The sequence below is a fragment of the Balaenoptera ricei genome, chromosome 9 (genome assembly GCF_028023285.1).
Source record: "Balaenoptera ricei isolate mBalRic1 chromosome 9, mBalRic1.hap2, whole genome shotgun sequence".
Classification (NCBI taxonomy): Eukaryota; Metazoa; Chordata; class Mammalia; order Artiodactyla; family Balaenopteridae; genus Balaenoptera; species Balaenoptera ricei.
Window position 1 is genome coordinate 14,263,890 of NC_082647.1, and position 24,153 is coordinate 14,288,042.

The 24,153-nt window shown below is 50.0% G+C and overlaps 2 protein-coding genes and 1 long non-coding RNA gene across 4 annotated transcripts in view; 2 read left to right on the forward strand and 1 right to left on the reverse strand.

Annotated features, from left to right (window-relative positions):
- Positions 1 to 4,359, forward strand: part of PARP12 (poly(ADP-ribose) polymerase family member 12) — a 43,039-nt gene extending 38,680 nt beyond the window's left edge. The window contains exons 10-12 of the mRNA XM_059933230.1: positions 900 to 1,030; positions 1,909 to 2,060; positions 3,288 to 4,359. Coding sequence (XP_059789213.1) covers positions 900 to 1,030; positions 1,909 to 2,060; positions 3,288 to 3,613 — 609 coding nt within the window. The 3' untranslated portion in view covers positions 3,614 to 4,359. The remainder of the gene's footprint in view (positions 1 to 899; positions 1,031 to 1,908; positions 2,061 to 3,287) is intronic.
- A 1,896-nt stretch (positions 4,360 to 6,255) lies between these two features.
- TBXAS1 (thromboxane A synthase 1) overlaps positions 6,256 to 24,153 on the reverse strand; it is a 150,040-nt gene continuing 132,142 nt past the window's right edge. For both annotated transcript variants that reach the window (XM_059933233.1, XM_059933232.1), the window contains 4 exons: positions 16,076 to 16,167; positions 10,867 to 11,004; positions 8,823 to 8,985; positions 6,256 to 6,440 (listed from right to left, as the gene is read on the reverse strand). In XM_059933233.1, coding sequence (XP_059789216.1) covers positions 6,366 to 6,440; positions 8,823 to 8,985; positions 10,867 to 11,004; positions 16,076 to 16,167 — 468 coding nt within the window. In that variant the 3' untranslated portion in view covers positions 6,256 to 6,365. The remainder of the gene's footprint in view (positions 6,441 to 8,822; positions 8,986 to 10,866; positions 11,005 to 16,075; positions 16,168 to 24,153) is intronic.
- The window catches only part of LOC132371749 (uncharacterized), a 129,242-nt gene continuing 124,612 nt past the window's right edge, over positions 19,524 to 24,153 (forward strand). Inside the window, exon 1 of the long non-coding RNA XR_009504942.1 lies at positions 19,524 to 19,572. This is a non-coding gene — a long non-coding RNA (uncharacterized LOC132371749). The remainder of the gene's footprint in view (positions 19,573 to 24,153) is intronic.

Sequence of the window (24,153 nt, forward strand, 5' to 3'; positions counted from 1 at the left end):
GGAGTCCTTGCCAGGCTCCAGGCTGGGAGGGCAGGGCTTGAGGGGAGAGGGTTTGGTGGCGTCTAGTGAGATGGGAGCAAGGAAACCAAAGTCAGATTTTGGGTTGCAGAGACCCATGGATGTTTACACGGAGTCCTATCATTTAGGGTCTTTGGGGAGTGAGGTGGTTATTATACGGCTGCACTCGGTGGGGGAAAGGAAGGATGGTGATCCCAGGTCAGGCTGTCATTGGGCCAAGCCTCGTGGAGCCGGGAACAGGGAGGCTGGTTGGGGTCCAGGCTGCAAGGGCAGGGATTTGTGGGTTGTCACTCTGTGAGACAGTTGGGGGCTGCGAGTCAGGGGCCTCTCTGGGCTCATCAGGAGTGTTGCTTCCCAGAGCCAGACGCCAAGGGAAGGGCGGGCTCAGCTGGGAGGGAGGGGTGCCCGCGGGTCTTGCTGAGCTCCTGGGCTGCTGTGTGCCGTCTGCCGGCCTGGCCTCTTGCTCGGCGCTCACCGTGCGTGTGGCTCACGCAGCATTGCTGCCTGTGGCAGGGTTTGCCCCCTCTCTGCCAGATGTGTGTGTTCCACATCCGTTGGCACCAGCTCCGTGGTCTTGTCGACTCTGTAGTCAGCCCTGTGTGGGGTCAGAAGAAGAGCAGGGGTGTGCTGCGGGCAGCCAGGGTGGTGCTCACATAGCATCGCCTGCCTGTCCTTTAGGCTGGCTTCACAGTGGAGAGGAGAGAAATGACCACAAATAGCACACATCCGGAGCCTGGAGAGACTGCCCCTTGAAGTAAAGGGGAGCGTGGTAGACGCCGTCTGGGTTTGCCTGTGGTTCTGGCCTTTCATGAGCAGCCTTGGGAAGAGATGTGTATTCTACACTTTGATGATAACAGAGTAAAAATATTTGCCCCTTACAGAGGATCGCCCTCCCTTCGTCCTCAGAGGAGTTTCAAAAGGTCTGGAACCTCTTCACCAATACGATGCCTCTCTGCCACGTTCAGAAGATTGAGCGGGTCCAGAACGTGGCCCTCTGGGAAGTCTACCAGTGGTGCGTTGGGGGCTCGCTCTTGGTGGGCTGGTGCCTCTGTCCCCTCAGCCAGCTGCTTACCAGACATGCCCCGGGCTGCAGGGACAATCCGAGAAAGCAGCCACTGTTTGTCCAGTGCTGCTGGGATCAGGAGCTGTGTCCCTCTCCTGTCCGCCTCCTCATCCGTACAAGCTCAGTGCTGGCATGTTCCTCCAGGGAGATGGGAGGCTGCGGCTTCCCTAGAGACAGAGCTGGCTCCTGCACTAGTGCCCTCGGCCTCCCTGAAGACCAACAGGGGACGGGTCCGAATAAGCCACCCACACCCTGGGGAGTGTAAAGCTGCTGTCCTGGCAGCCAGAGGGCAGGGGCCTCCTCCTTGTGCCTGAGGACTGGCATGTTCTCAGGCACTTGTTTGTGTGGGGAGGAGCCCACAGCAGGTCACCGCAGTGGGCCTGGGCTCCTGCTCACCTTCCCCACAAGAGGTTGGAGCAGTGTAATCTGAACTCTGGTTCCGGTGATGAGATCAAGATAACTACAGGAGAGGGAGAAGGAGGCCCCCCCCCCCACCCCCAGCCAGCATCTTCCAGCGCCCCTGGCTAAGCTCCAGGCGGAAGCAAGGTGGTGGGAAGAAGTACACTTGCCTTCCAAGGGCTGGTCTGTCTGCTTTGGGGGTTCATGGAGCAATGCAGGCCTGGAGCCCTGGAGGGACGGCTTCCCTCTGCTCTCACCCAGGCCCTGCTGTCGCCTTTTCTGGCCCCTGGCCCATGGCTGGAGTCTCATGGACCTGTGGCTCCTGGTCTCATGGCACATCTAATAAAATGTGTTTCTTGGGCCGGGTGGCCTGTGTTTGGTGGCAGGCGTCCTCTGCCGCCAGCACACGTTCACTCCTGTGATTCTAGGCAGAAGGAGCAGATGCAGAAGAGAAACGGCGGGAAGACAGTGGATGAGAGGCAGCTGTTCCACGGCACCAGCACCGGTTTCGTTGACGCCATCTGCCAGCAGAACTTTGACTGGCGGGTCAGTGGTCTTCATGGCACTTCCTATGGCAGGGGTAAGTGCACGGCGGCCTCTGCTGCAGAACCCTCTTTGCCTCGCTGTCCAGGGCTCGGAAACCACTTTAAAGCAAATTGATGGAGAGCGTGGGGGGAACCAGCATGCGCTGAACCAGCGGTTCAGACTCAGTGAGCGCTGGCCGGGATGTGGGACACCCAGCTGGTGGCACCTTACTCTCACTCCCCTGTGTGCAGCCCTGGGCCCGACCCAGGGTTGGAGCAGGGGTGGCCCTGCTTAGGCTGTGGTTTGGCTTCACTGGGAAATGGGGCTGCATCCCTGTGGGACCCTTTCCAGCCCCGAGTCAGGTCCCCACCTGCGCTGTTTCCATAGAGTAGAAATCTGAACGCTCAGATACGCTCGTGTAAATATGTCATTCTTACTGTAATGTGAGTTCCCCGTTTTCCTGTCTCTTATTTTTTAACTTTGTTTGAAAATAATTTCAAACTCACAGGAAAGGTGCAAGAATAATACTAAAAAAAAAACCCTCCCACGTAAATTTTACCTAGTTCATCAGCTTTAACACTTTTCACATTGGCTTTATCACCCCTTCCCTTATTTCTGAACCATTGGGGAGTAGGCGGCATACGTCATACCCCTTCACCCCGTTAACACCTCCTAAGAACAAGAACATTCTCTTCTGTAACCACGACACGGTTACTAGGTGGAGAGCATCTCGTAGCGGTGTGATCTGCAGTCAGCAGCCCCTCTGCCGAGTCCATCCGTTAGCTTCCGTCCCGCGTGCTGACGGCTGCGGGGTCGAGGTGCACAAGAGCCAGTGGTGGGCTGTGAACCTGAATGTGTAGGCGCAGCTTCCAGCTCAGGCCCCCATTCGACAGGGCTCATGAATCCGTACATTGGGCTGCCGGTGTCTGCGCCGTGTTCTGTGTGTGGGGTCTTAGCCACGTTCCATGCCAGCCCTGGGAGGTCGGGCCCGACAGCCCCGTTTTATGGCTCAGGAAACGGAGGTTCTGGGCAGGGGATGGGGGCTCAGTAATGAGGTGTCCAGAGACCTTTAGGATTTGAGTGACAGATCCTAACTTGAAAGGAGTTCTCTGTCTCAGAGTTTGGTGACTCCTCTGATGCTCCTTACAAGGGAAAAGCTGGAAAGACGGGAGCAGAGGGAGGGCAGAGGCCACTGGCCTCGCCCGTGTTGCAGGATGCCGGCGTGCCTCTTCCGGCCGCGGGCTGTCCCCTGGTGCCCAGCCCAGCCCTGGTGTCCTTGCAGGGAGCTACTTTGCCCGGGACGCCGCGTATTCCCACCACTACAGCAAAACTGACACCAAGTCCTGCACAATGTTCCTGGCTCGGGTTCTGGTGGGCGAATTCGTCCGAGGCAACGCCAACTTCGTCCGCCCCCCGGCCAAGGAGGGCCAGGGCAACGTCTTGTACGACAGCTGCGTGAACCACGTGTCTGACCCCTCCATCTTCGTGGTCTTCGAGAAGCACCAGGCCTACCCGGAGTACGTCATCCAGTACACCGACTCCCCCAGGCCCACTGCCGCCGCCACCAGCCTGCTCTCCTTGGCGTCCTTCTTCAGTGTTCGGCCGTGAGCACCCCGATGGTTTTATGCCTTTCTGGCTGATCTTACTTGAAATAGCTATTAGGGAAAGTTGGGGGTTTTTTGAACAAAAAACTTTTAATGAACTGTTCATTTAACATTGACTTCTTGATGAAGTTACATTCTTAATCTCTGGCTGATAATATTTTCACTTTTAAGTCACTTTTGGACTAGCCAGTAGTGATTGTAGGTGAAACCATTATTGCTTTTTACTCAGGTGTTAAAGTTTTATGTTTTACTCTTTGTTGACTTTGCTGCAGATTGGCACCAGGCACAGAGTTTCCAGACACTATTTTATCAATTGGTTTTAATTTTCAAGAGTTTCTGTCTCTTCAGTGGTTTGTTTTTTCAGGGTCTTGGTGGCACCTGGTTTTGTTTTTGTCCGAATGACACAGCAGCCATTGGTGCCGGAAATCCTGGGTCGTGGGCCTGCTGAGGCACAGTCATCGTGTCCATTGCTGTGTCTCTAATCTAGGCGGCTCTTCTGCTGGGCTTCCAGCCTTGAAATTGGCCCATACATCACGTTGTTAGGACCATGGCTACTGTGTGGTGTCACTGAGTCCCTGCCGGTCTCCCTTAGTCCTGGCAGCAGTCACCGTCACCCAGGAAGTGCACTCACCCTGGCAGGTGCCTCTGCACCGAGCACCCTGTGAATAAGGGTTTTATGTCCCCATGAGATCTGAATACCTGTGCTGCAGTGTCACAGCAGAGTCTGGGAATAAAAGAATATTTATCTGACGTGGGTGATGGCTGCAGCTCATTCTTCAGTGTCTGTTTATTGAGCGCCTGCTGTGTACAGGCACTTTTCTGGGGGTCGGTATATAACAGAGCCCCCGTTACTGGCCTCGAGGAGGCTGTGTGTGGATTTATCATGCAGCCAATGAAGCTGAAGGTTCACGGCTCCTCATTTGCTGGGACCCCTTCCACAGCCCGAGGAGGGACCCCTGCTATATGGCTTCGTGATCATACATTTTGGTTAAATTTGCAAGTTACATATTTGTTTTTTTTCTTTCCCTCGGTTTTCAAGCCCCACAAAACCCAGATCCACTATTGTGCACTGTGTTGTGGACACGGAGCAGGTGGTGTGTTCTTGTGTCCTCCACACACAGTGGTTGGTAGGGGTCTCTGCTGGGCGGTGGAGGGGCCGGCAGGATGGCTCCACCTCATAAGGCCATCTGCCTCCTCCTGGATGGCTGGTCCCATTGGCCTAAGGTTCGGTCCTCAGCAAGGTGTCCTCTCCTCACCTGTACCCTTCCTTCCCATTCCCCAGCCTCCTGCTACGGTGTGTCCAGTCTCCACATGATGCCTCTGCCTGTAGTTCTCAGATCCAAGGCTGCTGGGAGCTGAGTAGTGGGAAGCAGCAGGAGTGGTCCATCTGGGAGTGTGGGTGAGGAGAGTGGCAAGGGGAACCTGGGCAGGAGATGATCAAATGCTCCAGAGAAGTCGGGTGACCTGTGAAGACTGCCGAGGGCTCTGCACTTTGCTGACTTTTGAGAAAGCACATTGGCAAATACCTGGACTGGACATTCGAGAAAGGGATGGAGTGCATGTAGCTCAGTTGTGGGTGGGAGCATGGGGCAACAGTTCCTGTGGGCACCGGAGGGGGTGGGCATTCTGATGGGAAGAAGTCAAAAAGACCTCTCAGAATGTTCATGCAAAGAGGTAGTAGGATCCAGAGCAAACGTGTGTGTGTGTGTGATTGACAGCAGAGTCATGAGGCTGGCCTCTCTTACATTCTGAGAGGGGGGTCTCCAGGGGAGCGCTCTGGGGAAGCATGGCGTGCTGCACGCAGGGAGAACAGACAGCAGAAGCAGCGCTCGCAGCAGTGGGTACGGGAGGCCTCTTCTCCCAGCTCTCCTGCAACAGCCTGCACTTTGTACAGGTGCTCAGCCTGGGTACCCCAGCCTTGCTCGCAGGTTCCTGCTCTGTTATTTATACGACATCAGCCCCGTCACGCTGTTCGGATGTTAAGTAGAGGAAGGCGCTGAGACCTGGGTCAGCAGCCTTGTCTTACAGGTGAGGAAACAGAGGCACAGAGGTGGAAAGAGCAGCAGCCGTGATCACAGGCTGCTGGTGGCAGAGCTGGGATTCAGTTTGCAAGTTCTTTGTTGCATTTGAACTTCTCAGCGACACAATAATTATTTTTACTAAAATTCACCTCTGTATTTTGATTATTTGATCAAAATTAAGATAGGATGTTCTTTAAAAGAAAAAGTACACTTCAGCCTCTGTCACTTTTCTGCGCATTAAACTTATAAAGTTAGTAGTACCCTACCTAGGAAAATCGAGGCATAATAAAGCATTCGAACCACCTTTGAAGTTGAGCTTCTGATGAATGTTATTCTCTAAGTTAAATGAACCAGATGCTGAAAAGGCCCCCGAGCTGGGGCCGTCAGGACCCCTCACCTGAGCATCCATGTGTCCCCTGCCCTATCGATTCCTTCCATCCTGAGGCCAGAACTTCTTTAAAAACCCCAAGTTCTCAATCATTTTGTCAAAACTACATTTTCACTCATTTATCAGCAATCCTTGATTGAGAGAGGTGGATCCGTTGCTCAAACATGATTGGCAAAGTCAAAACTAAGTGCAACAAACATTTATTAAGCATTTAGGAAATGTTACGTAAATGGCCTCTTTTATACTCATATGCCAGGCGCACTTTCAGTTGCTTCGGTGATGTTTTTCCAAAAATCTGAATTTCCAAATGAGGGTTTTCTTTGAATTAGGGGCTGGTCATGACTTTGTCAGCGGGAGACAATCCTGATGTAGATGCCATTCTTTGGACCTAGGGCAGATTTGGATTCTAGCTGCAGCGGTATCTAAAATAGAGGAAATTAAGATATTTGTCAGAGTTAATCCTATCGACAGGAAAACTTCCTCAGAACGGGGCCTGAAGCAGGGTTGTGGGAATTCGGCTGAGGGCTGTGGGCCGGCAGGCTGGGAGTTAGCAAAGCAGCTTCCCCAGGGGGACCTTGAGAAGCAGCAGAGCTGTGTCTCGGGCCGGGTGTTGGACGGGGGCTCACCGCCTTTCCCGTGTTAATAAAATACCGCAGGGGAGGCGTCCCACGTTTATCCTTCTAATAAGCCTGCCTAAGGTGGGAGCAGCTCACTTTGCAAATGAAGAAATGGAGGTGCAGAGAGGTTCAAGCGACCTGCCCAAGGGCACATGACTGGAAAGTGGTGAGCAAAGCCTCAGACCTTCCTCATCTCCCCTCATCTGTCACCCTGGGGCCCAGCCAGTAACTGAGTAGACCTCCACTCCCCAGGGGCTTGGGGGCAGCTCCCTGCTGAAGGCCTGCTGCCATTCAGAAGGCTTTCCTTATGTCCAGCTTAGGCAGATCGATGGAGGCCTGGAGACTTGGAAGAGAAGCCACAGAATTACTCAAGAAGCAGGGCGTCCTCTTGAGCTGCGTGTAAAAGGACTGTTCAGTGGCTACCATGAAACCTTTAAAGGAAAGAAGGGTCACGAGGCCCTAGTGCTGGGGCCGGGTGGGCTTTCAGATGTCTTTGAGAGTTCAGATGGGAGACCAGTTATATGCTCAAAAAACAAGATGATCTAGACCTGCCCTATCTCGTATGGTAACCACTAGTACATGTGGCTGCTGGATGCTTGAAGTGGGGTTAATGCAAATGAGGGGCAGAATTTTTTATTTGATTTGATTTATTATTAACATATAAGTAGCCGCACTTGGCTAGTGGCTACAGTATCAGACAGTTATAGGCACACTTGAAACACCATTGGACTTCAAAAAAAAGCAGAGGTCTGTTGTGGCTGGCAAAGTCAGGGAGGGCTTCCTGGAGGAACTGGCACCTGGGGTGGGGCTAGGAATAGGAGACGCCCTGTGAGCAGGGCTTCTCAGGGGCCACTTGGGGATTTGAGGGAACACCAAAGGACTTGGAGGATGGGATTAGACTGGGGGTGGGGAAGGGGGAGGGATGGCATTCCAGAAGGAGCAACAGACTGAGCAGGCAGGGCGGAGGGGGTGGGAGGCTCTTGGAGTGGGAAGTTGGGGTGGGGAAGGCGAAGTGAGCTCAGAGTTCTCCCTGGACCCAGCAGGCTTGGGACTCAGGGCTGGTTCTTGAGCTGGCGGGTGCCAGGCATAAGCAGTGTTCTGCGACATTGGTCTGGCTGCTGTATTGTATGTCAAGATCAAGGGTAAGTGAGACAAACCCCCAGAGAAAGTCCTGTACCCATGGAATGCCTAAGGCAGGCAGGGGCCTGCTCTCCTCTGGTCCTTCATCTTGATTTGGCTCTCTGCTCCCAATCTGCCCCTCCCTCCCTCCAGCCTTAACCGTCAGACCTTTATGGACATCGTCACATCCAGTTCCTCAGCCTTTTGTATTTCAACCCAGCTCATTATTCCTCCCCAGCCAGCAGCTCCCCCAGTCTCCCTGTTCGTCAGCGGCAATGCCACTCTCTGAATCTAGAAGTTGTTACCATCTGTCATCGTGTCCTTATTATCTGTCTCCGTACGCCCTCCTCTCCAGGTCTGCGGCCGTGCTGAGGGTCGTGAATAGGCACGGAGGAGAGCACTGTTCGGGTTGTGTGGGGAGCAGCTGATTCAGTGCAGAGAGGCTGCTCCGTGCAGAGGAAAGAGGGAGGGCTTGAGAGTGAGCGAGATCTGGATTGAACCTCAGTTTCTTCACTCTCCGGTGATTCATTCCTTTGTTCATCAGTGTTTGTTGAATGACTGAGTGGGCACCTGCCACATGCCTGGCCTGAAGCTGGGTGCTGGAGCCTCCACCAATGAATAGGACAGTCTTTTGGTCCCTGATCTCCAGGAGTCTGCAGTCCAACTATGTGACGTCAGGCAAGTTACCTAACCTCTCTGAGCTTTATTTTAGCTCCTCATCTGAAGAATGGGAATCATATAATTTACTTTGCAGGGTTACTGGGTTCTCTTTGCTGAAGACGGAAGAACTACAGCATGGTGAGGCCCAGCCTTGCTGTACAGAGGACGAGAATGATAATAACACAGACTCGGGTTATGTGCCGGGAGCTTACTTATCTGAGCACTTACGATTGACTCAATCAAGAAGAGGGAGGAGGTGTGACTGTTATGGTCCCCCTTTTACAGATTAAGGAACTGAGACCCAGAGAGCGTAAGGAACTCGCCCCAGCTCAGGCAGGGCCGGGAAGCCACCGCAGGCAGCAGGGACCTGGGGCGGGCACCCCTCGCGCCCGGAGCAGCAGAGCTCACCTGAGTCTCGGGACAGGCTTCGAACCGGAACTTGCGCAGGACATGGAGCAGCGTCAGCTTGACCTCCAAGAGCCCCAGTCTCACCCCGAGGCAGCTCCGGGGACCTGCCCCGAATGGCAGGTACGTGAAGGGCCGCTGGCGCCGCCGGGCCTCGGCCGTGAACCTACGGGGCAGCACGGTCAGGGTTGGCCCGGATCACCACCTCCCTTCCTGGGGCTTCAGCCACTGGCTCTGACCGAGGGACCCCGTCATTGAGGCCACGCTCCTGCCACGTGAGGCCTAAACCCCACCTCGGTCTACAGGATCCTGTTTTTTTCCTGGACCGGTCAGTCCCTAAGGCTTTGGAGCTGGAGGCCACTCATCCATGTGCTTCAGTCCGGCTCCCCTCCTCCTGTCCTGCAAAGCCCTAAAGGCACCGCTGAATTAATAGAATCACCTGGAATGTGAGCATTGCCCTCACTGCCTCTCCTGATGAATTCACTGTGTTGTTAATGAGCTTGCAGGCTCACTAGCATCCAGGATAAAAGTCTCAAAGAAACCACAGCTCTCGCTTCACCCATGGCTCCAACTTCCCCAGTGGCCAGAGGGTGACACTGGCCGGCCGGCATCCACTTCCTGAGCAGAGTCCCTGGGCACCAGACCCCTCTGGAGGCCATGTCCTGCCAGTTTGTCTCTTGATGCCCTGCCGGGCAGCTGTCTCCCTGCCCACACTCGCCTTTCTGGTTTAAGCACTGAAACTTGAACCACTGGGGGTGGCAGTATTTGACCCACTGGAAGCTCTTCTTCAGAATGAATTGCCGTATCTGCTACCAAATGACAGCATTTGCCACGTGTGTTCTGTGACAACGCTACGTGACAACCACTATTTTGTAATAGCCTGCTCACTTATTACTACCTCTGGACTTTATGGGCCCAAGAAGCCCTTGACCCACCTTTTCAACATCATATTAATGCACTTTTTGTTTTCAAAGGTGATGCTGTAAGCCTTGCAGCTGCTGTTTATGTTTCTTGATATCTACCATAATTCCAGGAGCTGCTGGGCAGCAGAATGTTATTTATCTGGGTCCCACTGCCCCTGGTTTCCCAGGGACCAGGTTGTAGAGTTGGGGCCGCATTAACAGGAAGCTGGAGCCACGAACAGTGGGAACAGAGCTGCAGGCTGTCTATTCCCCCCATTTGCCAGGAGGGGGTGTAGATGCCTGCTCAGACACTTTAAATTGGGAGTCTAGAAGTGAAATCTAGACAATGGACCAAATCCATGCAGGGGACAGGAGGGAGGATCCAGGTCTACCATGTTAGGGTAGCTGGATCTCATGAATTCCTGGAGAAATTGTTGATGCTCTTGTATTGGAACAGGCATTAAGTTTCAAAAAAGGAAACAACATTCTGCTACTTCTTAATGCACTCCTGAAATGTGTCCTTGTTTCTTGGAACAAACAGTGGACACCCATTTGAAATTGCCTTGTTGGGCTTTCCTGGTGGCGCGGTGGTTAAGAATCCGCCTGCCAATGCAGGGGACACGGGTTCGAGCCCTGGTCCGGGAAGATCCCACATGCCGCAGAGCAACAAAGCCCGTGCGCCACAACTACTGAGCCTGCGCTCTAGAGCCCGCGAGCCACAACTACTGAAGCCCGCGCGCCTGGAGCCCGTGCTCCGCAACAAGAGAAGCCACCGCAATGAGAAAGCCTTTGCACCGCCCCGAAGAGTAGCCCCTGCTCGCCACAACTAGAGAAAGCCTGCGCACAGCAACGAAGACCCAATGCAGCCAAAAATAAATATAAATAAAATAAATTTATTAAAAAAAAAGAAATTGTCTTGTTACTTGTATGCAGTGCTGTGGAAATGCTAAATCTCTGGATTATGTTTTGGGCTTTTAAAAATGGTACAATTATTTCCTTTAGAAATTATGCCTAAAAAACATCTCTCTGACTGCCATGACTTTTGACTTTTGGGGGACTTTACTAAATCTGTGTCTCCTGGCAGGCGCCTCCAATCCCCCCACACTCACGTCCCCCAGGGCCTGTTTGAAGGGCACAGTACTCACCTCTCAGGGTCGAAGGTCTCAGGGCGCGGCCAGTGCTCAGGGTCATGGTGCAGGGCGCCCACGGCCATCTCCAGCACGGCGCCCGCGGGGATGCGCTGCCCCAGCACTTCACAGTCCTGTGCTGCCTCCCGTGTGAACCTGCGGGGACACATGGGTCACCCCCGCCTTGAGGCAGAGCAGAGATGGGGGAGCTCCAGGGCGCCCATGCTGGGGCAAAGGTCTGCAGTGTGGGATGAGGCTGGGGGACAGGAGGTCCCGCCGTCTTCCCGGGGCGACCGGGATAGTGACCCACCCCCCATCCCACCCCTTCTTGGGCCATCAACCCTATGCTGCTCTGGAACCTGCGGTCTCTAGGTTCCTCCATCCCTTCCTTCAGCCACCCATCAAGACTGAAGAGCCCATTTTATGCTTGGTGTTGTGCACAGGTGCCTTGGAAGTGGAGGCTTTGCAGGGTTATTCCCCCGGCCACCTCTCCTTCTTCTTCCCATTCCCACTGGGACCTCTTTCCCCACACACACCCCCTCGCTTTACCTACAGGAGATTTGGGTTTGAAAATCTGTTCCCCTTCATTGTCTGTGTCACTATGGAGAACTTCTACTAGACAGGAAAACATCTTGGTCAGATTGTTTATTTTACCAACTGGCAATGTTTTAATCCCATTTATGTTTTATATTAAAAGGCTAGACTACATATGTTTGCATATGAAGTTTATGGAAGAATACCTAAACTTCTACCATCACCTCCTCTAAGGGATGGGGCTGGGGTGGAGGATGGCAGGGTACCAGGGGTGCCAGTTTTTTCTTTGGATCCTTCTGTATTTCTTAGGTTTTTTTTTTTTTTTTTAAAGTAGAAGCATATCATTTTGGTAATATAAATCATTATTTTAAAAATCAAAAACAATCTAGGATGGCTTTTACTTCAGGTTGCAGGACTCGGCTTCCCTAGATATCTCAGAGGAGGTACAGTTATTACACTAATTACTGTTATACCCTGTTCCTGCTTATAAAAGAAATTAAGAGGACCAGCAGCTCCTTGCAGCGTTCATCACTCTATTATGAGCCTTTAGTATATCAGCAACATGAAAGGCCAGGGCTGTGAGACCCCCATTCAGATCCGAAGCTACTAATGCAATTATTATGTGCTTGGGGCTAGTCACAAAACACTCTTGCTCAAATCAGAGCGGGCAGGGGGCTCTGATGTGTGCATCCTCAGCTCTGAGCAATCAAATAAGGATATACTCTGACTTCCTTCTTTTTCATCTTTACCAGAAATAGCTTGGACTTGGATGCAAGACCCCCTAAAAGCCGGAAAATGGGGGCTTCCCTTCTGTAAGTGGTTGGGCCTCCTATCTGGCTAGACTGCATACAAAGCCAGAAAAATCTGCTGAATTATACTGCATGGATTCCTGGATTGACATTAATAACACTTCAGTGAGAATTGTTATGTTTTCCACAAAAGGCCATGTTGAGTTTTTTATGGATAAAGGTGTCAGTCAAGTTTGTCAGTGTTTGGGAAAAGCCAAGCATTTTTCTAAGGTTAAAATAATAAAGTGGGGACTTCCCTGGTGGCACAGTGGTTAAGACTCCGTGCTCCCAATGCAGGGGACCCAGGTTCGAACCCTGGTCAGGGAACTAGATCCCACATGCATGCCACAACCAAGAGTTCGCATGCCACAGCTAAGGAGCCCGCCTGCTGCAACTAAGACCCGGTGCAACCAAATAAATAAATAAATAAATAATTTTAAAAATTAATAAAGTAATGGGACTTCCCTGGTGGTCTATGGTTAAGACTTTGCCTTCCAGTGCAGGGGGTGCGGGTTCGATCCCTGGTCGGGGAGCTAAGATCACACATGCCTCGTGGCCAAAAAACCAAAACATAAAACGGAAGCAGTATTATAACAAATTCACTAAAGACTTTAAAAATGGTCCACATCAAAAAAAAATCTTTAAAAAAATAAAGTAAAATAAAATAAAAAATAAAATTCTCACTGTCCCTCTGTTCACCCCCAAATCCTATGCCCAGGGCCAAAGCGAATTGGCCTCTTGTCTGGGTGAGAATAATGATGACTTGCCTCTCTCACTTCTGTTGTTCGATAACAGAAGTCAACAGAGTGATATGATTAAAAACACCAGTGGAGTAGGTATGGGGAAGGGAGAGCATGGCTTGCCCGAGATTGGAGCCAGATGGGGTCAGGCCATTCAACTCTAAACTCTGTGCTTCTTGCTCCTTACTTCATACCTTACCCGGCACACTGCCTGCAGGGGTACCGCGTTTCTACATCTACTGTCCCACTGATTCTCCCAACACTTCTGGGGTAGGCAGAGCAGGTGTTGTGTGCCCTCTGAACACACAGGAAACAGAAGCCTAGAACAGTCTGGAACTTAACCCAACATCACACAGTAAACTAAGGGCAGGACCGAGACTGTCTTGACTTTCTGTCTAGACTCGCTCTGTCATTATGGAGCACTGGCTCTATATTTTTATTGGGAATTTTAACGAACTCATCCAGATACTCTGGTTTCTGTCCTGTTCCGTCCTGTCCTGCCCTCCAGATACTCTCAGATCACGAGCATCCTGGTTCCCCAGAGCAATGCCTTCACTGACTTCCTTTTACACTTTGCTGTTTATAAAGGGTCAGAAGGAGAATTGACTGCAGAATTTTGGTGTTGAAGAGACTGCTGACTTTGTCTCTCAACGTGTCATCTATACAAGGTCTCATGTGATGAATTCTTGATTGAGTTTAGATCCAGGAAATGATGTGTCTTTGATCAATTTATACACTTTCCTCCTACTAGAGAATATGACTGTTCAACTCAGCTGGTTTCCCTCTCTGCCAGGAGTCTCAGCCACCAAGCCTGACCCCAGTTATTGCTATCTCTGGGGTCCTGTAAAGGATTCTTTCCTTTAAACAGCCTTTGTTCTGTTTTATCACTGAATGTCTTATTTTGAATTTCACGTGTATAGCAGCTGCCCACGGTTCCCTTGGAAGGAAGCTGTATATAAATCATTCAAAAACAAGGATTGGATGACAGTTTGCTCTGAGGCTCCTAAAGAAGTCGGGGAAGGCCTGTGGAATCAGGTCTTAATGCTGGCGTCAGGAGAGCAATGAGGCGAGCCCTGGCGTTTCTTGTCTGCTCCCAGACCAGGAGACTGAAACCATGTGTGCTTGAGGATGATGTGATTTGACTCACACCCCAGGAATTCTCTATATTGGCTCTGGGTCTGAACATTTTGGACAATATCTACAACCACACTCTCTATGATATTTTCAGTTTGGAATATAATTTTGAGATACCTACAAATCATCCACATTTTCTCTTTTTAAAATGGCAAAAGTTATCTCCATATGGTTTATGTGGTACATTACTTCATAGAGATGCAGAGTGGAATTTATGATATACAGTTAAATGCTTCGTGTCGCTTCTGTTTCTAGAACCTGAAATCTGGCAATGTTTCACTCTCTAAGGGCCTGGGGACCTAAGTGAAGACCCTGTGCTCCATGGGATGCCTCTGAAACCAAGGGTAATCATCAGTTAGACCCATTAAACTTGCCTTCATTGATCAAGCTCGCTTTAATTGTTGCTACAGAAAAAGCTGCATGTCCAGCAAGCGTCACGTAGCTTAAACAAGAAGATGTTTGCCCAAGTTGTTTTTCAGGAGCTTGGAGTCAGCTGTGTCTAGTTGGAGCTTGAGCCAGTCAAGACTGATTAAGACCCCCGACCCTCCAACTGGGCATGCGCGAGTGTTCACTTGGTGACCTCTTGACGTCAGAGCGCCCAAAACTCCATCCTCGGAACACGATAACGCAGACGTTTTCTGAACTTGGGTCCCGTGGAGAAGCCTGTAGCTTAGCTGCACCTGCGCAGAACTATGATTGCCTCACCTTTTTCTTATCTCCAATCATTACCTTTTCCCATGCTCCCAGGGCCCACCACGCCGCAGCTTTATCCCATAAATACCCCGAGCTCCTTGCCATTGGGGAGGTAGATTTGAGATTTGTTCTCCTGTCCCCACGCTTGGCTGCCTTGTGAATGTATCTCTTCTCTGCTGACAACCTCAGCATCTCAGCACTTGGCTTGCTGTGCATGGGGCGAACGAGCCTGGTTCGGTAACATCTTGTTTTGGGGGAATTTGAAAGAAGCAGAAGACCTGGTTCCTGCTCTCAAGGCACTTACAGGTTGGTGTGACTGGATGACTGCACACTGGTGAAATGTTGCAGAGCAGCTGAGAATTATCCAAAAATATAATATGAAGTAGAGTTAGCGTGCAAAGTGCTGGTGGAGGAGAAGCAGGGAACGGGTGAGGCTGGCCAGGTTTCCTGGAGTGGTGAGTCTTGGATCGGAGCTCTGAGGATGGGACGGGTGTGGAGTGCTGGAGAATAAGAAGGAGCGTCCCAGGCCTTGGAAGTTCCCCCTGGAACATCAGCTCCAAGGGCTGGCATTTTATCTGTTTTGGCTGATTTCCCAGTGCAGGGCACAGAGCAGATGCTCAGTAAATAGTTGGTGAATGAATGAATGAATGAACAGACCAGGGGAACAGCAAAAGCCATCTAAGGGCTAGGAGGTCAAAGAGATTGGCTTGGGTTGGGGAGGAAGGTCATGTTAAGAAAAGACCAATGACCCTTTTTTTTTTTTTAAACAAATACTGTATGCTAACACAATTTTTTTTAAATTAATTAATTAATTTATTTTTGGCTGCGTTGGGTCTTCATTTCTGTGCGAGGGCTTTCTCTAGTTGTGGCAAGCGGGGGCCACTCTTCATCGCGATGCGCGGGCCTCTCACTATCGCGACCTCTCTTGTTGCGGAGCACAGGCTCCAGATGCGCAGGCTCAGTAGTTGTGGCTCACGGGCCTAGTTGCTCTGCGGCATGTGGGATCTTCCCAGACCAGGGCTCGAACCCGTGTCCCCTGCATTAGCAGGCAGATTCTTAACCACTGCGCCACCAGGGAAGCCCCCCAATGACACTTTGAAAACATGGTTAACATATAGGAATATAGGCTGGACATTTACTGCTATGGTGACCCTATGTTAGGCTTGGCGTCCAGTGCCCCAGGGGATTAAAAAACCCAAGTTTCAGACCTCGACCTCCAGGAGCTTGGGTCCAACATTCTTCATAACCCAGGTGGTGACAGACTGAGGACTAACAAGGACTCCAAACAGTGATGCTGAAGGGGTCCTGGGGTGCAGGGGCCTTAGGGTAGAGGCTTACCTGAAAGCCGGTGGGTACATCCTCAAGGTCTCTGCAATCACCATGTCCAGGTAGGGCAGGCCTTTCTGGAGGCTGCAGTACTCAGGGGCCGGCTGATGGAAGGGTGGTGACAAAGAATGTTGAGTTAGACCGAGTCACACAGTGTTCTGTCTTTTCCGCTAACTTTAGAGTCCCAGCTCCAATGTTTGCAAAGACTTAAATGGAAACCCACAAGATGAAAAGTGATACTACGCAAATTGCATTAGATTAGCACTCTACAGAATATTCTGCATGTTCTGTTGTGCTTGTTTCACAGTGCTGTCCATCACTGAAGATGAGCAGGCCAGGCCTGGGACTGCGGGGCCTTTGAGTGTCAGAGAAGTTTGTAATAAAGCAATGGCAGCAGCTGCACTGCTAGCATTTATTGAGAGCTGAAGATCTGGCAGGCTACATATTGTACACACTCCCTTATGAGGAAAGAAATTTTTACATATTGAGATATAGGAAAGCCAATCTGGCTTATACGTGAGTTAACTTGAATTTTATGCTAACTAAAATAGCCTGTTTGTGGCTTACCAAACATACATTGTACATCTGCTTTAATTATTAAAGGAAAGGGCACATTGACCAGAAGTAAAGAATGTCCATGTTAAAAATAGAGATTAAATGCCTCTCTTCCTGGGACGCCAATGCTTGTACTTCTTCAATGATAAGTCTCCCTTCCCAGGTGCCAAGGCCATGTTGATTTGCTGTGTACCTGCTGGTCTGTTTTTTGGGTTTTTTTTATCCTTGAAGAAATGTAACCCTGACCCGTTTAATGTTCCTTGTTCTGACAAGATATAAAACTGGGCTGAAAATCCTACTTCTCCAGAACAGTTTCTCAGAGTAATCTGGGAAGTGGGCTTCCAGGCTAGTTCTCAGTTTGGCTCAAATAAAACTCTTTTCTGTTCTCATTATTGATTGTTTATTGATTATTTTCTTTTTTTTTAATTTACATTTTTTGGCTGTGCCACATGGCATGCGGGATCTTAGTTCCCTGACCAGGGATCAAACCCGCACCCCCTGTAGTGGAAGCGTGGAGTCTTAACCACTGGACCACCAGGAATGGCCCTGTTTATTGATTATTTTTGTTGACACTTAATTTAATGCTCCAGCAAACCAATGGAACAGCTGTTCTCCCATCTCTTAGATGATGAAACTGAGGCTCAGAGAGGTTGTCACATGGTAGTAATGGGCACATCATAAAGTTAAAAGACCAATAGTAAAATAGCAACAACAACAACAACAAAAATCGCCACATCTAGAAAGGATCGATGGTAACAAAAACCCAAAGAGCTACAATAAATCAGTAAGAAAAGAAACTCATCAGAAAAGTGGTCAAAGGAAATAAGGAGGCAAAAGACAGAACAAATATGATGAAAAATACAAATTAAAACCATGAGATTTGGTTTTCACTCATCAGATTGTAAACAGCTGGTAAATGTTGATTCCATGCTAGGGAGGAAGGTGTGGAGAAGCACAGCTGCAGCACCCCGTGTCGGGGAACCCTAGCATCCCCTCGACGACTTTCACTGGGGTGACCCTGTCACTCTCTGGCCCTCAGCCCGTGGCCCGAGGAGCAGGTGACGGTGAATTGGCGAGAGGCTGAGAAGCTGGATGTGGGCTCCCATGTGAGTGGGATGAGTTAGGGTGGGGTCATAGAAGTTTATTAGCTGCTCTGCTAGTTTCCCCAAGGAAGGATTTCCCCCAGATCCTCCTGTCCTCTCTCCCCACTCCCAGCAGAGCTTGAGTGAAGTTACCTGCCTCATAGGTGACAGCCTCAGCTTTCTAAATCAGTTGATGCTAATCAAAGAGGAGTCTTCAGTTTGGGAGGTCGGCTTGCTTCTGTCCTCCCCTCTCAGGACAGCAGGGGGCAGCACTTGGGGGCAAGTCCATCCTGCGGGCCCTGCAGTAGCTGCCACAGGGCTGCCCTGCGTAGGCTCTATTCCAGTGGCCATTAGTGATGTGCATAAAATACACAGTGTTTTATGCGGGGACAGGAGGGGCAGAGGGGAGAGTGATGGGGCCAGGACACGTGGAGGCTTGATGTCCCTGGTAAATATCTTAGCTAATCTATTAGAGTCTAGCCATCAATGAAGTGTGGCCATTAATGATGTGCATAAAATACCGAGTAAAAAAAGTCCAGTTGCAGAGAACATGTGCAGTCTAATGTTTATGAATTTGAAGGGCATAAACGAAAACAGCTGGCTTTTCCAACATTCTCCGTCTTCACTTCTGGGAACTGTTTCTTTAGAAGGTTATCTCTCGACCCTACACTTCCACCTCCATCCCAGGCCACGAGGGCGGGCCCGATAAACACGTGGCCAAGGAGAGGGGCCCTGTGCTTTGGGGTTTAATGCTCTGTGGGTTGCCATCTGGAGATTCTTAATCGTCATTATCTTTGAATTTGTGTTTTGGGAGGAGAGTCTGAGGGGACCATGGAGCATGCGCTGGGGGCTTGAGCCTCGCCCACGAGTGGTCCCACCTTGGCCGCCTCCCCAGGGTGGGTTCTCAGCTGCCTGCTGTCTTGCCCCGGTGCCTGGGGCCCAGCCCGGCCGCCCGTCTCCGCTTTGCCCTTTGACCACTGTTGCCCTCCAGCCCCGGCAGAGGCCTGGGCTCAGGCACAGAGAGGGTAGGAATGGGGTGCATTCACCCTGAAGCATCTCGGGGTGGGCACATGTCAACCGTCCCTGCCCCGGGCTGGAAGCACCATGGCTGTGTCGGCCCGGGCAAGCCTCTGCCCACCCCTGGTCCAGGTACAACACGTGTCCTGGCACAGAGGTTTAAAGATCTCTGAGGGTCACAGCCTACTGTGGGTTGGGGGCTGGGCCTGTGGGGAGGGAGGACGCCTGGCTCCACTTTCCTAGACCCTGCCCCAGGGTTCATGGGCCTGGTGGCTGGCAGGAGAGGGCAGGGCTCCTGGGTACCGGTGAGGGCCTGACTCTCCCAGCCCATCCCGTGTCCCCACCCCCCAGGGCGAGCCCCCCTGGGGAAGCCTGGTGCACCCTCTCATCCCCCCAGTCATCAATAGTTTGGTTTGTCTTCGTCTCTTCTGGCCTGTGAGTCACGAAATACAAATTATGTAATTCAGTGATTCTGCATGTGCGTTAAATGCTCTGATGGTAACATTTAAAACTGTGGCGTTGCATGATCCAGAGATGAGTGGTAAAATTCATGCTAATAATGTAAAATTTAGAGTTTTCTTTACTTAGACTGGTATTAAATAGAATATTAAAAAAACCACTGTGATAATTTGAGAGATGAAAGAAGATAGGAAGAACTTTTATATGTACTGTTAATGGCACTTTCCCCTGCTTTTTTCATTTTGCCTCAGGTCCGACAAATTATATAGTCAGCCCTGCAGGCCACGGTTGATTGGACCAAGAGTGGGCCTCTGATGTGAGGGCACCAGCCTGGGCATTTGGACCTGAGACAGAGGAAAAAGGAGTTTTTCTCCAGCAGGTGGAAGCTGAACACGGGTGAGTTATGATCTGTTGGTGGCCATGTTCTGCCTTGTGGATTAATGAGCAGAAAGCACGTTTGCCATGAGAAAGAAGCAATGAGTTAGATGTGTGGAGAAGCAGAGGCAAAAGACAGAGACCGTTTCCTGGTGTCCTGATTGCCATCTACTCCTGGCAAGTAGCCCTGTGGGTGGCATCTCAGTACCCTTCCAGTAAGTTCCCTTTTTTATTTTTTATAAAATTTATTTATTTTTGGGTGTGTTGGGTCTTCGTTTCTGTGTGAGGGCTTTCTCTAGTTGCGGCGAGCGGGGGCCACTCTTCATCGCGGTGCGCAGGCCTCTCACTGTCGTGGCCTCTCTTGTTGGGGAGCACAGGCTCCAGACGTGCAGGCTCAGTAGTTGTGGTGCACGGGCCTAGTTGCTCCGCAGCATGTGGGATCTTCCCAAACCAGGGCTCGAACCCGTGTCCCCTGCATTGGCAGGCAGATTCTCAACCACCACGCCACCAGGGAAGCCCTAAGTTCCCATTTTTGACCTAACTTAGTGACAGCTGAATTCTGTTACCTGCAACCAAAGGAGTCTTAACAAATGCAGAAATGTAAAAAAAACAAACCAAAACAAAACAGTGGTACTGTGCACCAAAATATAGAACTATCAATATATCTCAAAAAGAAAAAGAAACCAGATCTGGGAGTAGCATCCCTAATGAGTCAATGGTATTGGTTCCTCAAACAAAATTGGCTGGGAAGCTGTCAGTACTTGAAAGAGAACTTTTAAAGCTAGGCCAAGGGAAATATGTACTATAAAGTCAAGTCTTCATTTATTTTCCCCGGATGAGCTTTTCACCACTTCTTAGCTTTGGGCTCAAGATACACATGTCAACATCAGCGTGCTGGTCCAGCAGTTCTTGATGTGGTCGAATATTAGAAGTGACCAGGTGGCTTTTAATATATAAGGATGCTTGAGCCCTGCCCCCCGGGGGTTTGATTGTTGGTCTAAGGTGGGGGCCTGGGTACTAGTTCTGTGCAGCCAAGGGCGTGAGACCACTGCATAAGTCTGTCTGTCTGACCTGCCCCAGTGATCCTCTCTGCTGGAGGCGTGGATGGATGGGGTCGGGGAAGGCTCAGGTCTCTACGTTTTAACCAGATCCAGGTGAGGCAATGCAATTCAAGTCCCCACTCACTCACACACCAGTTCACCCCTGGGGACCTGTTTTTGCCCACCTATAGTTCTTTCAGGAAAATGCGGGATGGGGGGGGGGGTCCTGCACCGATCCCGCCAGCAGAGGGCAGCAAGCGTATGGCAAATGGAGACTCCCTGCGAGGCTGGGCTCCTGCTCAGAATCACAAACTGAACCCAAAAGGACCTTGGAAATCTTGAATCCAGATTCTTCATTATAGAGATGAGCAACGTGAGACCCAGAGAGGAGAGGCTGTGAGCTCAAAGTCACACAGATAGAATGTGGAGTAGAAAAGCCAACCCCTCTGTGAACACCCACTGGTGTCAGGTGCTGGGCTGGGTGTTTGGGATCCCAGAATGAGTAAGCCTCTGCTCTGTGGGGAAACAGACTTCTGAGCAAGTCATTGTACTGAATGTGGGTCATGTTACAGAAGGGGCTTCTGGGGGGAGCGGGAGAAGCTGTCCTGTGTGGGAGCTCATTTGTTACTTATTCATTCAATTGCAGAGTTGGTGCCTACTGTTGACCAGGCGCTGTGCTAGCACCGACGTGTTCTCGGATAGGTTACAGTCTGTCTCAGGATGCAAACCAGGGCTGCAGGTTACAGAGTGGTGAGCACAGGTGCTGTGGGGGAGCAGACGAGGGACACACATCCCGGCGTTTGGGATCGGGGAAGCTGCCAGGAGGAAGTGATGTCTAAACGGGGATATTTATGATGAATAAGAAAGGCCAGTGAAAAGTAGGTGGGCTTGTTTGGGTGCTGGTTCAAACAAACCCAATCTAAAAACAGAATTATGACTCAATCATGGGACCTTGGACCCTGAGTGGATATTTGGTGCACTTAGGAAATTATGGTTCATTCGGTTTTTACTGTGAGGATAGTATGGTGGTCATGTTTTGTTTTGTTTTGTTTTGCTTTTTTTAAAGCATTAAAACATTTTTAAAATTTATTTTTGGCTGCTTTGGGTCTTTGTTGCAGCTCACAGGCTTTCTCTAGTTGCAGCGAGCGGGGGCTACTCTTCGTTGCGGTGCGCGGGCTTCTCATTGCAGTGGCTTCTCCTGTTGTGGAGCACGGGCTCTAGGCGCGCAGGCTTCAGTAGTTGTGGCACGCGGGCTCAGTAGTTGTGGCTCGTGGGCTCTAGAGCGCAGGCTCAGTAGCTGTGGCGTACGGGCTTAGTTGCTCCGCGGCATGTGGGATCTTCCCGGACCAGGGCTCGAGCCCCTGTCCCCTGCATTGGCAGGCGGATTCTTAACCACTGCGCCACCAGGGAAGCCCCTGGTTGTCAAGTTTTAGAAAAGAGCCCTTTTCTTTTAGAGATATATACTGAAATGTTTGCAGATGACATGTATACTATGTCTGGGATTTTTTAAACAATGGCAGTGGGGGAGGGTGGGGAAACCGGAGGGGCCATAGCTGCCATTTGTTGAAGCTGAGTGATGGGTACACAGGTTCTCAGCTATTCTGACAATTTGTACAGGTTAAAGTTTTCCTTCATGAAAAGTTAAGGTGCTATAGCCAAGTGAGATTTCTTCTAGCTATGATAGGCTATTTCAAAAATCAATCAACGTAATCCACTACATCGGCAGGCTAAAAAAGAAAATGATGTAATCTTGTAATCTGAGAAAGAAAAAGAAAGATACCTATATAGTAGAACTAAATCTGTATTAGTGGTTACTTTCTCCTTGGTGGAAGAAATATAAATTATTTTCCTCATGCTTTTAGAAAAATCAGTTTAACTGGAATAACTATTAATTGCTATTCTGAAAAAATAAAATTTGAAAATACAAATTTAAAAACATGTAAGGTGTTAAAAAGAAATTGAAATAGCAATAGTGTGTGGAAGAGCCCATGTAAAGACTATGAGATGTGTTAAAGAATTAAAAATGGTTGTGTCAGGGTGGCTGACTGGGAGAGCTGCTGTTCTGGGGCATCTTGGAGGATGGAGAGCAGCGCTCCAGGCGCAGGAGAGAGAAAGGCCTCTGTGCAGGGCGACCTGGGCCGGGGCAGACGCGAGTGAATGCAGGGCGCGTGGTACCTGATGGGGGATGTGGCCGTCAAGAAATGAAATGGAAAAGGTAGGTGTGCTGTATGCGTGCTGCATATTTTTCTTTGCCGTCTAGCAAAACTAACACTTAAAAATGGGGGTGGGAGTGGAATTTATTTGAAGTGAAAAAGGGAAAGAAAGGGAAGTTTAGTCAAGAAAGTGCTTTTCCTTGGAAGAAAAGGCTGGTGAGCTCACCCCAGATGTTTAAATAGAAGCCGACATATTTGGAGGCAGGGAGCACATTTCATCATGAGGCCCTCTGTTTCTACATTTTAAACTATCCTGTAAGGATGTGTCAAGGAGGAAAGCAATTATACAATCCTATAGAATTCACTTCAGCTGGGACCAATTCTGTAAAACAAGTAACTGTACTCTTAGAAGGTTGAAAATAATATTTAATATTGGGAAATACTGACTAACTCTTAAATATTGGGGAAAATAGAAGCAAAAAAAGCAAACGGAATCTTTGCCTTGTGGTTTATGTTCTCAATCCAGAGTTCTTTAATTTTCAGGGAGACTTTTTCATCTATATTTGATTTTTCAGTGGGCAGTCACTGCTAATTTTGTTTCTAAGTTCCTTGGTCTCTTAGTCTTTCTATCATTTAGTTTAGGCTCTATAAACCAATATTTAAATGCAGCAGCTAAACCTGATGGTTAAGGGAACTCTATGGAAAAATCTACTGATAAATACTTTTAAGTAGGAAATACTGCCCTTGCCTATTAATCTCACTTTGCTACATTTGGATTTTTGTGTACCATTTTCTCTGCAAGTTACACACAGACACACACACACACTGAGTCACTCACACCTACACGTACACCTCACACTGGGTGTGTGCTGGTATGGAGTCTAAATGAGAAAAAGAAAATTAAAATGTCATTGCTTTCAAAAAGATTTTTCCTGGAGGTTCAGGGACCTAATAGAAAAATTAATATTTTCTTATTTTCCTAAAGAAAATAGAAGTGGGTGGGGGGGGCTCAGTTTTGTTCCTCCCAAGAAGTAGCAGTATCAGATAGTATTGCTAAGTGCTCACCTGCACGTGCTGGACTTGGTGTTGCATGCAGTGGGCGGGGTCATGTCTGCCCTCAACTGCCCACTAGAAGCTGGGAACTTGCAGCCCCATGAGACTTGGGGTTCCAGCCGAGGGACAGCGGTGGCAAGACAGCCGCGGGAAAAATGGAGGTTTCCACTTGCACTCCTTCTCTGGAGAACATAGACTATAAGATGAAACCCTACCGTGGAAAACCTGGCAACTCTCGCTTTGCCCTTTTGCCCACTGACCCGGGAGAAAAGCCTGCAGTCCCCGGGCCTGGGCTCTTCACAGACCATTTCTTAAACTGGGGTGCTGGGGTCCTTCCAGCTCTGACTCTTCAGCTT